We start from the raw sequence: 15,113 nt of genomic DNA, 5'->3' as shown, positions 1-15,113 counted from the left end.
GGAGTTTTGGTTTGGGCTTCTCCCTAAACATGAGGGGATTTTGTCATAAACTGCATTCATCACTGATCTAGCTAGTTAATTAATAACACCTGGCATGTTAAACAACAGATTAAACATTCTTTCAGGAGCTTGGAAAGGTCATTCAGTGCTCTCAAATGCAATTCATATGAAAGCAACATAAGGACATTTCCAATTTAGAAGCCATTTGCTGATACAGACCTCCTCCCCCATTACATGTACCCACAAGCTATAATAGCAGCAGAATGTTTGAATTAGCGTCACTAGTCCTGCCAAGCTGCAGCTAGACTACAGTCATTAAGACTTTGCAGAACAAATGATACATTCTAGATGTGTAAGTGATGGAGGGCTCTATAGAAGCACTGAGTTACAAACTGCAAAAATTGGATCTGGATTATTGAATACCCCAAAGGCTGGGGGTGCAGATGCAAGGATTTAATTCTCACGTGCTGTGGTGATGGGTGTGGTATAAAGGGATAAATAGGTAGCTCTCGATGACCCATTGTAAAGATAGGAGCCATTTACAAAATTCAGATTCAGCCCAAGATTTTGAAGCCTCTCAACCTCCAAAATGTGGTGGTGTTTGGATCAGAGGGGCAGGGTTGATTTTGTCCCATCTCTAGTTACAAGAGCAAACAAAAGCCAATTGTGATAAAAAAAGGGAAATGGGTGTGAGTTGATTTGTGAATAAAGCTGGTAGAATAGTATTAATCACCTTTTTAAACTCTACAAAATGTTGGCCTCGTTTTTCATTCCTGAGCCATTAAAGGCCTAGTCCCGTTTGCTGTGAATGTATTCAGTATGTGCTGAATATTTCAGCTGAAGAACTCTGAGACTGTGGCTTGTTTGTGAAGTTTTCACAAATTGTTCACTTCAAGCATCTGCTATTCGTGGCATGAAATTGATCATATTCTATTGTTTTTGGTCCCTGATTGGATGATCTGCTCTTTAAAAGGAGCATAGTGAGGGACAGAAACAAAATACGAATAGGAAAATAGTCTGAATTCATTAAACTGGATTTTCTTTTGAACTCATTCTCCTATTAGCCAGAAACTAATTAACTATAGCCAACCTTCACAAAACTGGACACTCATCTGCAGTCCCTGAGTTTCTGGGTGCCCAATTGCAGGGGTAACAAAGGATTTACCAGTACGTCAGAGTCTTGAGCGGGGGCGTGACCTCAACTGAACGAGGCAGGGCCTTTCAAGATTTAAAGACCCTGGGGCTCTGGCTGTGGCTGTGAGCCCCAGGGCCTTTAAATCACCCCAGAGCTACCAGCTACAGAGGTGGCTGGAAGCCCCGGGGCAAATTAAAGGACCCAGGGCACCGGCCACCGCGGAGCTCTGAGCTTTTTAAATCACCACGGGAGCCCTGCCACTGCTACCCCAGGGCAGCAGGGCTTAGGTGGTGATTTAAAGGACCTGGGGCTCCCTGTAGTTGTAGGAGCACCGGCCCTTTAAATCTCCTCCCGAGCCTGGCTGCCAGAGCTCTGGCAGTGATTTAAAGGGCCTGGGGCTCCCCGCAGCGGCTGGAGCCGTGGGCCCTTTAAATCACCACCGGAGAAGCTGGTCCTGCTCAATAGAAGAGAAACGTGGCCTCTCTTTCAGTCCTGCAGCGGAAACAAGATATTTTAAATATTAAAGCAAGCAGATGCTCTCCAAAGGCTGTCTACATCACAGAGGCTCTTTATCCTCTCAGACACTGACACCTGAATCTCTGACATGTACAGGGCTGCAGCATGCAGGAGAGTAATTCAAAACCACTGTAGAGTGAAGGGATTTAACTAGAACTCATTGAATTATTTGTTGTTGACTAACAGTCGCTGTGAATTTGGCCTTTATTTCCACAAATACCCAGTGCTTGGTTGAATATTCATGATTAAACCTCTGTTGGAAGGGGGACTAAGGCTGGCCTTCAGACACAGACAAAACACAACAAAAGGGGAAACAAAACACTGCCTCTTTGAGGCACGCCCTTTCTGATGAGGCGCTGCTCTGCCCTGGCCAATTTCCACAGCCAAGCCCAAGGCTATCCTCAGCATGATCCAAAGGAGTAGCTCTTGTCAATGTCAGGTAGGCTTGCTTGTGAAAAGAACCATCCTCTGATGTGACTGCATCAGGGTCTTCATGCTTCTAGAGCAGGGCTTGGTCTGGGAGTCTCCTAGCTCTCTTCCCGCCCCCCAGGAGCGGGAGAACATTTCATCATTCCCTCACAGAGCCCCAAGCTACTTTGCCTTTCTGTTTATAATCTGCCATAGGGCTAGACTGCGAGTGCAACCTGCAGAGCCAGGGAGTGTGAAGGAGTGGGGGCACCAGGTGCAAGCTTCTCTAAACCTGAGTCAGGCTGTAGGGGGAGAGCACAGACTCTGTGCCTGATAATCACGCTGGGAGCCGGCAAAGGGACAAGGAAAGCCAAGACTACACACACACAAGCCAACAGGGCTGGCTGGCAGTGGTGAGGGCAGGGTGAAGTACACGTGATGTTCATCACCTTGATCTGGATTGAACTAGAGGCCTCCAAACCTAGAACCATGAGTCTCTACAGCATGAGCTGAAGCTGCAGCTAAGAACTGAAATAGAGTCACGTCCTCTTTGGATTGGGTGCAGATACATACAGACCAGTGGATTATATATGCTGGATCAGTTCATGGGCAAATGCAACATACTCCCTAGTATGCAAACAGGCATCATGGAGCAATTGTAACTCAGAGGGCAAGTCTGAGTTGCATTGCCTTTAGGGAGCTCCTCCTGGAGCAGCACAGCTATATGCCACTGCCTACTCAGGGATGCGAATAAACTCTTACTCTTGGCCCTAAATGAGTCAAGCGGGAGATATCTCTACTTCCACCAGACAAGCTGAGTATCATCGCTAGAGCAGGGCAGGTCCACCAGATTCACTTGTCAGGCAGATAAATCCTCCCCTGGCTGGCTTGGCATGCATATGTTCACACCACACATAATAGCAACCTCAGTGTAATGCTTTTATTCACTAAAATTCCCGCAAAGATTTTTTTTTTTTTTTAAATTTCAACCAGCTCCAACTCTAAGGAAGGGGGTGAGATTGTAAGGTCACCACAAGAAGACAAAAATGGCCAAAAATATCAAAAATTAAAAGGCTGAATTCAGAACTTCCCTCTCCTATTGAAGCTGATCTCCATAAAGGACACCAATAATTTCCCTTACAAGATAATGAGGGTTTGTTATCTTCTTTCCACATACGTTCAAGGCTACAATGATTTGTTTAAAATCATTTAAGACAAGATTGTGTGTGTGCGTGTGTTTAAACAAAGCAACAAAGTCTGTGTGTGTGTGTGCGTGCGTGTAAGAAAGCAATGGAGCCTGAAATATGAAGTGCGGGTATGCAGAAAAGCATGACTTACTTTTTGGGTATGTTTGAGAAACCGTAGGATTTGTGTGATCCATCAAAGAGTTTTTTCCACCCTACCGTGGAACTGTGTGTTCCATCATGATCTGACACATGAGAGTTCCCGGGTGGCCTTTTCATCTCATGTGAGATTACTGATGCTAGAAAAGCAGATAGCCTGACATTTCAACCTCCCTATTCTGTCACCTTAAAGGAACAATAGAGATGCAAAATGAAGCTGTTAGAGGTAAGCAGAGAAAGATACTGTCATGCTGCCTTAAAAGATAGTTTTTGGTTTCTGTGCCACCTGCTTATCTCCTTTGGTGAATTTTATTCTACAAAGCATGTTAGAACCGACAGGCCCATCCATCATATGGAGATTGGGCTTTTCTTCTTGGAGCAGACAGCATCTTTATTAGCATTAGGCAGGCTGCCTGGAAGAGAAATGAAATGCCCAGAATGTATTAGGACTGTATATTAGATTGCAGCTCAGATATTTTCATTTTGATGCTACCAGATAAACTTGTTCACGCACAGATCCCAACAGGACAAAGCTCACACTCCTGCTCTGATTACAAACAAAACAAAATGACAGTCCCTGCCCCCCGGAGTTTACAATCTAAGCTTTGTAACAGATGGATACAAAGAGATGGAGAGAGCACAAGGGAACGAGACAACGCTGGGCAGCTTGACAGCCTGTGTCCCCTGCACACTAGCTCTGTATGTGAGCATCAGGGACACTCCTTCAGAGCAATAACGATCACACTTACCCACTTCTGTAGCCTTCTTCTATCTGAGGTGCCCCAAGCACTTTATGAACATTATACCATGGAATTTTTCTTTGTTTATAAATTTATCTAACTAAGAAGTTTGTTAACTGACAATTGTATTAGCCACAAATTGTAATTATAGATGGAAGAGGAATAGTTGGAACACAGGGCTGAGAGCCAGCCTCCTGAGCCCTGTTTTCTGCTCTGCAGCTGACTCACTGATTGGCCTTGGGTGAGTTATTTAATCTCTCGGTGCCTCATTTTATCATATATAAAATTGGGATAATACTTCTCTCCTTCAAAGAAACGTATTAAATGTCGTAGTGTTACTTATGAAACCAAAGTCACACCGTAGACCTGGCTTGAAAAACAAATGTTGAAATCCCTTTTTTGTTCTTCTTCACTGCTGCAGATACAAAGGGTTTAAAGGCAACTGCGCCATTTCCTTCATTGATCAGTTTAAAGCCCTCCACCAGTGCAATAAGTACTGCGGGATGTTGGGGTTGAAATCCCTCCCAGGCAGTCATCAAAAACAGAGGAAACCAACAGCCATGAAAAGCAAAGTCCCTCCAAACTCACCGAATGTACAGAAAAGAGTGGCCAGCACACAGGCAACCAAGACAATATAGACCTCCTGTCTTCAAAGCATCCAGTAACACTGCACCACTTCGCACAAGCTCCTCTCCAGAAATGCACAGGTACCGAAGGACATGACAGCGGAGTTAGACTGAGCCTTCTGCATTATACCCCCATTTTGAAGCTGTTCTTTGATAACAGCAACCAGGAAACTAGCTGCGTCTGTGGCCTAGCAGGCTACAATTCAAAAGCGATGGAAAGTTTTCAAAGCCAAACAAAGCTATCTGCCTCGATTAACTTTCAAGTATTTTTACATACGTCACGTCAGTGTATATTTGTGTATTTGCACACTCTGTGTCTTGGTCTTTGTGCAGGAGATGGGTCACTGGAGCATTTCTGGCCTCCATTTGGCAACTCCCAGATCTCTACACCAGCGACACTGTGGCATTCAGCAGCTATGTAAAAATAAAACTACTTAAGCCACCACTTAATAAAGGTTTTGGAGTAGAGCTTGATACTGGCACTGGGGTCAAGGAGGCATGAGAATAGTTGCTTTATTTCCTAACTCTTTGCACAATTTTAATCCTTACTATACTCATATTCCTTGTACTTTTGCCAATTAAATTCCTTTTAAAACAAGCATAAGCCACCTGGGTATTTGGGTCATTATACACACCTGTTCTCTGAACAAGCTCAGGGATTTAGCTGCCACCTATGTAGCTTTCCTCGTAAAGTTCGGTCACCCAGTTGGAAAAATCCTAAAACTGGGCAACACCTAGGACTTTCTTATCCACAGAATTTGTTTTCTCCCGGAGGCCCTGATCCTGCAATTAGACCCATCTTGCTCCCACCCAGATCCTGCTGCAGGACTGGGGCCTGAGGGCCCAAGTTGCAGGGTGTTGAACACAACTCATACTGAAGTCATTGGGAGTTAAGGATATTCAGCACCTTGCAGGACTGAGACCTAATTGACAATGTGTGATGCAGTGCACACCCCACACAAGGCCTGGAGGGGTTAAAGAGCTAGGCCGGCCAATTAACTGCCCAGCCTGCACCTGAAGGAGGCAGGGAGCAGGAAATGGGCTCCGCTGGGCAGGAAGAGGAGGGGCCTGTATAAAGCCCAGGAGTAGTGAGCAGCAAGAGGCTGCAAGGAAGTAGTCTGCAGTCACTCCCTGAGGAGGAGGGAGCTTGGGCTGGCAAACCCGTGGTGCGGCGCCAAATAGGTAGGAAGACAGCAGCAAGGAGTAGAACTGTACAGACCTTGGCTGCTTGTTAGAGAGTCCCTGGGCTGGAACCTGGAACCCAGTATAGTGGGTGGGCCTGGGTTCCCCTACCAGTCACTGGGAAGTGGTGCAGGATGTTGGAGATGCAGACAGACAGTTGGTCCAGAAGGACTTTGAATTCCCCAGAAAGGGAGAACGTTAATGACCTGGCTGGAGGGCCAAGTCATCAACAGGAAGCTACAACTCCTGGAGTGAGCAGGGCCATAGGGTGAAAGAGATGGCGGGTAGAGACAACGCCAGAGGAGGCAATGCCTAGCAAGAGCTAATCCCTAGAGCCACCAGGAGGATGCGCCACATGCAGTGAGTAGACCCCATGACAACAAAGGTACAATAATTTTTGTCTTCACAGGGACTGTCTGAATTTCTGAAGGAATAGCTTAGAGTCAAGTGTGCCTAATGCAACGGGGAGCCATCGTGACAGTCCACATTGACCCAGAATTCCCAGACAACAGTAACTGACATACTTGCAAGAGGAAATTATTGTGGTGACCTCAATTCTCCACTATGTATAAGCGGTGCAGCATATTGTGGAGATTGGCCACCACAGGGATCCAGGTGTGGTTCCCTGAATTTCAACCACCCTTGGGGCCTGCTCCAACTTCTGCCACTGGCATAAGGGCCATATCTTATTGGTGGAAGACCAGGCATAGAGGAGCTATGCTTCACCATACATCCTTGTATCCACACCTACCCCCAGACTGCCCCTGACATGCCCTCTTCCTCTCGTTACGCGGGGAGAGGAAGAGCTATAAGTGAGTTTCTGCCCACTTTCCGCCAGAAAAGAGTGCCCCTACCCAAGGGGAATTCTCCACCAGCTACCTCCAGTTGTTTTAAGGCTACTGATATGGTGCGAAGTGGTCTAAACGGGCTGGAGAATCTGGCTCTGTATATCAAATACCACTTTCTCAGGTGCTAAGATACCACAGTGATTGGAGCAGGGTAAGAACCGGAACAGAACAGAAGGGGAAGATTATAGGCCAGATTGCTGCCATGTAAATTTAAAAAGATCACAGAGGATTTTTTAAACTAAGGGCTAGGGGAAAAGCTGACAGGTGCAGAGGAGCAGATGGATGGATTTGAGTGCCTGGTATCAAATAAGGATGTTGATATAATAGGTATCACAGAAACTTGGTGGAACAATGATAATCAATGGGATATGGTAATACTAGGGTAAAAAGTATGTAGAAATGACAGAGTAGATTACGCTGGTGGGGAAGTGGCACTATATGTGAAAGAAAGCATAGAATCGAATATAGTAAAAATCTTACATGAACCAAACAGTGCCATGGAATCCCTATGGATAGAAATTCCATGCTTGAATTTGTAAGACCGTAGCAGTAGGAATATGTTACCGACCACTTGGCCTGGCTGGTGATGGTGACTGAAATGTTCAGGGAGATCAGAGAGGCTACAAAAAACAGAAAACCATTAATAATTGGGGATTTCAACTCTCCCCCATATTGACTGGTATATATCACCTCAGGATGGGATGCAGAGATAAAATGTCTAGACACATGAAATGACTGTTTCCTGAAGCAGCTAGCCCTGGAACCCACAAGAGGAGAGGCAAGTCTTGATTTAGTCCTAAGTGGAGCACAAGATCTGGTCCAGGAGGTGAATATAGCTGGACCGCTTGATAATAGCAACCAGGAGTGACAGAAGCTCCGTAAAAGAAGCCCCTTCCCCTGAGACCCCGCCCCTGTGCCACCGATTCCCCCCAAGACCACTTTTAAAAGTAATGCTGCCATGCCACCCCTCCTTTCCAGCAACCCTCAGAGCAACCATGATGTAATTAAATTTAACACCCTTGTAGGGGGGGAATGCCAAACAAACCCACCACAGTTGCATTTAACTTCAAAAAGGGGAACTATACAAAAATGAAGAAGTAAACTAGAACTTAAAAGAATAGACACACGAATTAAATGCATGAAAGCTGTGTGGAAACTATTTTAAAACACCATTAAAAAGGCTCAAACTACATGTATTTCCTAAATAATAATAATTAAAAAAAATAGTAAGAGGACAAAAAATGCCACCATGGCTAAACAACAGAGCAAAAGAGGTGGTAAAAGGCATCCTTTAAAAATTGGAAGTCAAATCTTAGTGAAGATAATAGAAAAGAGCATAAACACTGGCAAGTTAAGTTCCCTCAAAGCAGCAAGACTGCGCAGCAGGCTATCAAGGGCTGCACAGGCACGCAGCCACAGGGCCTGGACTGGAGAGGCACCTCTCCCCCGGCCCCAGGATGCTGCGACAAGAGAGGGCTGGGGGGCAGCCTGCACCCCAAGTCCCTCAACACCAGACCCACCCCAGAGCCCACACCCCCAGCTAGAGCCCTTACCCCCTGCACCCCAACCCTCTGCCCCAACTCTGAGCCCCTTCCCGCACCCCAATCCTCTCATCCCTAGCCTCACCCCAGAGCCCTCACCCTGCCCCGCACTCCAACCCCTTGCCCGAGCCCTGAGTCCCCTCCCACACTCCAAAACCCTCCACTGCACATCACCTCCATATTGGTGCACATAACAAAATTCATCCCGCACATGGATGTAAAAAGTTAGAGGGAACATTGCTGGCAAGTCAAGTGTACAGAGTAATTCAGCAGGGCAAAAAAGAATTTGAGCAACTAGCCAAAGACACAAAAACTAAGCAAAAATAATTTTAAGTACATCTGAAGCAGGAAGTCTGCCAAGAGCAGTGAGAGATAAAAAGACTTGAAGCAGTGAGAGATAAAAAGACTTCCTTTAAAAAGTGGAAGTCAATCCTAGTGAGGCAAATAGAAAGGAGCACAAACACTGCCAACTTAAGTGCAAGAGTGTAATAAGAAAAGCCAAAGAGGAGTCTGAAGAATGGCTAGCCAAAAACTCCAAAGGTAATAACAAAATGTTTTTTAAGTACATCAGAAGCAGGAAGCCTGCTAAACAACCAGTGGGGCCCCTTGACAATTGAAATACAAAAGGAGCGCTTAAAGACGATAAAGTCATTGCGGAGAAACTAAATGGATTCTTTGCTTCAGACTTCACGGCTGAGGATGTTAGGGAGATTCCCAAACCTGAGCTGGCTTTTGTAGGTGACAAATCTGAGGAACTGTCACAGATTGAAGTGTCACTAGAGGAGGTTTTGGAATTAATTGATAAACTCAACATTAACAAGTCACCGGGACCAGATGGCATTCACCCAAGAGTTCTGAAAGAACTCAAATGTGAAGTTGCGGAACTATTAACTAAGGTTTGTAACCTGTCCTTTAAATCGGCTTCGGTACCCAATGACTGGAAGTTAGCTAATGTAACGCCAATATTTAAAAAGGGCTCTAGAGGTGATCCCGGCAATTACAGACCGGTAAGTCTAACCTCGATACCGGGCAAATTAGTTGAAACAATAGTTAAGAATAAAATTGTCAGACACATAGAAAAACACAAACTGTTGAGCAATAGTCAACATGGTTTCTGTAAAGGGAAATCATATCTTACTAATCTATTAGAGTTCTCTGAAGGGGTCAACAAACATGTGGACAAGGGGGATCCGGTGGACATAGTGTACTTAGATTTCCAGAAAGCCTTTGACAAGGTCCCTCACCAAAGGCTCTTACGTAAATTAAGCTGTCATGGGATAAAAGGGAAGGTCCTTTCATGGATTGAGAACTGGTTAAAGGACAGGGAACAAAGGGTAGGAATTAATGGTAAATTCTCAGAATGGAGAGGGGTAACTAGTGGTGTTCCCCAAGGGTCAGTCCTAGGACCAATCCTATTCAATTTATTCATAAATGATCTGGAGAAAGAGGTAAACAGTGAGGTGGCAAAGTTTGCAGATGATACTAAACTACTCAAGATAGTTAAGACCAAAGCAGATTGTGAAGAACTTCAAAAAGATCTCACAAAACTAAGTGATTGGGCAACAAAATGGCAAATGAAATTTAATGTGGATAAATGTAAAGTAATGCACATTGGAAAAAATAACCCCAACTATACATACAACATGATGGGGGCTAATTTAGCTACAATGAGTCAGGAAAAAGATCTTGGAGTCATCGTGGATAGTTCTCTGAAGATGTCCACGCAGTGTGCAGAGGCGGTCAAAAAAGCAAACAGGATGTTAGGAATCATTAAAAAGGGGATAGAGAATAAGACTGAGAATATATTATTGCCCTTATATAAATCCATGGTACGCCCACATCTCAAATACTGTGTACAGATGTGGTCTCCTCACCTCAAAAAAGATATTCTGGCACTAGAAAAGGTTCAGAAAAGGGCAACTAAAATGATTAGGGGTTTAGAGAGGGTCCCATACGAGGAAAGATTAAAGAGGCTAGGACTCTTCAGCTTGGAAAAGAGAAGACTAAGGGGGGATATGATAGAGGTATATAAAATCATGAGTGATGTTGAAAAAGTGGATAAGGAAAAGTTATTTACTTATTCCCATAATACAAGAACTAGGGGTCACCAAATGAAATTAATGGGCAGCAGGTTTAAAACAAATAAAAGGAAGTTCTTCTTCACGCAGCGCACAGTCAACTTGTGGAACTCCTTACCTGAGGAGGTTGTGAAGGCTAGGACTATAACAATGTTTAAAAGGGGACTGGATAAATTCATGGTGGCTAAGTCCATAAATGGCTATTAGCTAGGATGGGTAAGAATAGTGTCCCTAGCCTCTGTTCATCAGAGGATGGAGATGGATGGCAGGAGAGAGATCACTTGATCATTGCCTGTTAGGTTCACTCCCTCTGGGGCACCTGGCATTGGCCACTGTCAGTAGAGAGATACTGGGCTAGATGGACCTTTGGTCTGACCCGGTAAGGCTGTTCTTATGTAATCAGTGGGACCCCTAGACAACTGAGGTGCTGAATGAGCACTCCAGGAAGACAGAATCATAGAATATTAGGGTTGGAAGGGAACCTGCTCAAAGCAGGACCAATCCCCAGATTTTTACCCCAGTTCTCTAAATGGCCCCCTCAAGGATTGAGCTCACAACCCTGGGTTTAGCAGGCCAATGCTCAAACCACTGAGCTATCCCTCCCCATTATGGAGAAGCTACATTAATTCTTTGTGTCTGTCTTCACTGCAGAGGGAGGGAGATTCCCACGTAAGAGCCATTTCTTTTAGGTGACAGATCTGAGTAACTGTCACAAATTAAGGTGTCAGTAGAGGAGGTTTTGAAACAAACTGATAAATTAAACAGTAATAATTCACCAGGAAAAGATGGTATTCACCCAAGAGTCTGAAGGAATTCAGATATGAAATTGCAGAACTTCTAACTGTGGTATGTAACATTTTTTTAAATCAGCCTCTGTACCAGATGCGTAGAAAGCCGCTAATGTAATGCAAATTTTAAAAAAGGCTCTAGAGGCGATCCTGACAATTACAGGCCAATAAACCTAACTTCAGTACCAGGCAAATTGTTTGAAACTATAGTAATTACAATTCTTTGAGGGTCAGGGTGTCAACAAGCATGGGGACAAGGTTGATAGAGCTGATACAGTACACTCGGACTTTCAGAAAGCCTTTGACAAGGTTCCACACCAAAGGCTCTTCAACAAACTAAGCAGTCATGGAATAAGAGGGAAGGTCGTCTCATGGATCAGTACCTAGTTAAAAGATAGAATACAAAAGATAGGAATAAATTGTCAGTTTTCACAATGGAGAGGGGTAAAAAGATCCCCAAGGATCTGTACTGGTATTCAGCATATCATAACTGATCGGGAAAAGGGGGCAAACAGTGAGGTGGCAAAGTCTGAAGATGATATAAAATTACTCTAGACAGTTAAATCCAAAGCTGACTGTGAAGAGTTACAAAGGGAATTCACAGAGCTGGGTGACTGGGCAGATGAAATTCAACACTGAGTAATGCATATCAGAAAAAAATAATCCCAACTATACATCCAAAATGGTCTAAATTAGCTGTTACCACTCAAGAAAGATCTTGGAGTCATTGTGGATAATTCTCTGAAAACATCCACTTAATGCGCAGCAGCAGTCATAAAAACTAACACAATGTTGGGAACCATTAGAAAAGGGATAGATAATAAGACAGAAAATATCATAATGCCACTATATAAACCTATGGTATGTACACACCTTAAATACTGCAGGCAGTTCTGATTGTTTCATCTAAAAAAAGATATATTAGAATTGGAAAAGGTACAGAGAAGGGCAACAAAAATGATTAGGGGTATGGAACAGCTTCCATTCAAGAAGAGATTAAAAAGACTAGTACTGTTCAGCTCAGAAAAGAGATGACTATGGTGGGATATGATAGAGGTGCATAATATCATGAATGGTATAAAGAAAGGGAACAAGGAAGTGGTGTTTTACCCCTTCACATAACACAGAAACCAGGAGTCACACAATGAAATTATTAGGCAGCAGGTTTAAAACCAACATAAGGAGGTACTTCTTCACAGAATGCACATCAACCTGTGGAACTCATTGCCAGAGGATGATGTGAAGGCCAAAAGTATAAATGGGTTAAAAAAGAATTCAGTCAGTTCACAAAGGATAGGTCTATCAATGACTATTAGCCAAGATGTTCAAGAATGCAACTCCATGCTCTACATGTCCATAAACCTCTGACTGCCAGAAACTGGGACTGGATGAATCACTCAAAAATTGCCTTATTACATTCATTCCCTTTGAAGCACCTGGCACCGGACACTTTTGGAAAACAGGATACTGGGCTAGGTGGACCATTGGTCTGATCCAGTGTGGCCGTTCTTATGTTCTTAAGTGTTGTCTTGTAAGGCTTGCTATGATCACTGTGTCTGGATTCTCCCTCAGTCCTGCTAAGTGAGGAAGCCTTGCCCAGGGAATATTGCTTGGTCCAGATGTTGAGTATGTTTGGGTGCATATACATGCAGGGCACACGCTCACTTCTGCAGAGGCCATGCCCTCTTATACCCCTTTGTGTAGGAGCGGCAGTGATTTTTTTGGTCTTTCTGGACCAGGAAGATTCTGGACAGCCAACAACTGCCAGCTTTTTCTCTGGGTGACTAGAATTTGTCCCTTTATGTACTGTATGTTTTAGCAGGACATTTGTATCCCTCTCCTTTTCCCTCATTAGTAATAGGCTGCCTGCTTTCTGTTACCTCACATCTCCAGGAGGTATAGAATTGGGAAAGAAAAAAATCTACTTAGTTTTATTGACACTTGGTACCCTCCTGAAGACTTTCACTTCCCCATTGTACTTATCTGGTGAGTTCACTACTGATGAGAGAACATAGAGGGAACGGATCCTGCAAATGACGCCATATGGATGGGCTCCATGGTTCCATCTCTGCGGCGCTGATTGCAGGATTTACCCTAAGCTCTTTGGGGCAGGGATTATCTTTGTCTTTGTGTTTTGTGTTTGTGCAGCACCTTCCACAGTGAGGTCCTGGCCCATGACTCGGGCTCACAGGTGTTACAATAATACAAACCAATAATAATATTGTTTTCCTTATTCATTAATCAAAAACTATCCAAACCTGTTGATCAATAAGTGGAACGGGCTGGAACCACAAATCCAGCTTAGGAATTGGTTTGATTGAGATGTGCTCGTGGAACACAACACTTTGAAAGGCTCTTTGGGAAAAATGATATTTCCCAAAGAAGAAAAGCACATTTTCCTCACCAGAAACTATCATAAGGGAGTCTTATGAAATATTCGCTCCTGTGGGAGATTAACCATCCATCAATGGACTTTGATAATGGCAATCAGTGACTCTCAAGATCAGGGCATGTTCTGGCTGGGTAGGGGTATTTTGATGGGCTTGATATTTTTCAGTTGCCTGTTCATCCAAGTACTGACATCACTACTCAAAGGCTAAGTGTGATTTTCTTCTTATTTATCTTTCAGAACAGAAGTGCCTGTGAAACACTGTGTAATAACAGCTATCCATACTAAGGTTAAATGAATGTGGACTTCCTTCACAGCTATTAAAAGGTTTTGCTTTTCCACTACCCAAGATTTCATTGATTTTTACCATTCTTCCCAATTAAGAAGCATATTAGAGATACAATACACCACTAATACATTCACAATGTAAAGCACGTAACAAATCTTAAAGGTATTTGTAGTGTGCCCATTGGTTCTTTTTTTCCAGCTTAGGACAGGAAAACTAGTTGTATACAATGATCTGCCTGCAACAGAACTAAAAAGTTAAAATCAATGACTGTTTCCTAAAAGATTTTTTTAAATCTCTGTGGCATTTGGATTCACTTTGAAGTGCAACTACACTGAAATAATTACACCTTGACAGTTTGCCACAGGGAAAAAAATCAATTTTCTTAACTTTATCTTAGCTGAAAACCATTCTGATTAGTTTAAAAGTACCTCTGCCGTGATGCCTACAAATCATTCCCATCACTACCATCTGGTGAGCAGAGACTTCTGCTTTTCTACTAAACTCAATGCTCTTACTATCTGAGCCTCCTACCCCACCCCAAACCTGCTTATCTGTTTCATCCACCTATTTACTGTTATGCAGATTATGAGCTACTCTGAGGCATTTCTCACTCACTGTCTTTTCTGTTATTGGTCTGTCTGTACAATGTCTAGCACAATGGGACCCCGTTCTTTCATTGAGGTTCCTAGGCATTAGCATAATACAAATGGCAACATTAAAAATAGCAAACCTATGACCCGCACCAACAGAGTACCAAAGACATTTAGTGTGAGTGAATGACCAAGAGAATACATTGGTTACACACACGAGAGAGAGAGAGAGAGAATGTACAAAGAGACTATTTCAAATAATCACTAAGGATCCTGTTCTGATCTCCTGCAGATCTAAAGTCCTTTCCTTCATAGGCTGACAAGTGATTACTCTGCACTGTATGGTTTGCCAGTCTGGACCAGTAAACATAACCCAGCATATGTGAAAAGCGGAGGAAAGTGCATTTTATCTCAGTTTAGTTCACTGGCCTGGGCTGAGGAGTGAGACTGGAAGGAGTCAGTGTGGAGTGAGGGGGGAAAGTACAGCTATGGGGTGAAACCTTGGTCCCATTGAAGTCAACGGGAGTTTAGCTATTAATTCAGTGGAGCCAGGATTGCACCCATGATCAGGGCTGGCTCCAATTTTTTTGCCGCCCCAAGCGGTGGGAAAAAAAAAAGAGAGAAAAAAATGAAAAAGCCA

At 43.7% G+C, this 15,113-nt stretch overlaps 1 protein-coding gene across 1 annotated transcript in view; it reads left to right on the top strand.

The window, feature by feature from the left end:
* The window catches only part of ALPK2 (alpha kinase 2), a 63,134-nt gene extending 57,796 nt beyond the window's left edge, over positions 1-5,338 (top strand). Inside the window, exons 12-13 of the mRNA XM_039544420.1 lie at positions 4,294-4,383; positions 4,564-5,338. Of these exons, the coding sequence (XP_039400354.1) occupies positions 4,294-4,383; positions 4,564-4,780 (307 nt within the window). The 3' untranslated portion in view covers positions 4,781-5,338. The remainder of the gene's footprint in view (positions 1-4,293; positions 4,384-4,563) is intronic.
* The last annotated feature ends 9,775 nt before the right edge of the window (positions 5,339-15,113 follow it).

This window comes from Mauremys reevesii, linkage group 6, assembly GCF_016161935.1.
Source record: "Mauremys reevesii isolate NIE-2019 linkage group 6, ASM1616193v1, whole genome shotgun sequence".
NCBI classification, from domain to species: domain Eukaryota; kingdom Metazoa; phylum Chordata; order Testudines; family Geoemydidae; genus Mauremys; species Mauremys reevesii.
Note: the sequence above shows the minus strand (reverse complement) of the source record. Positions and strands in the feature narration are given on the sequence as shown.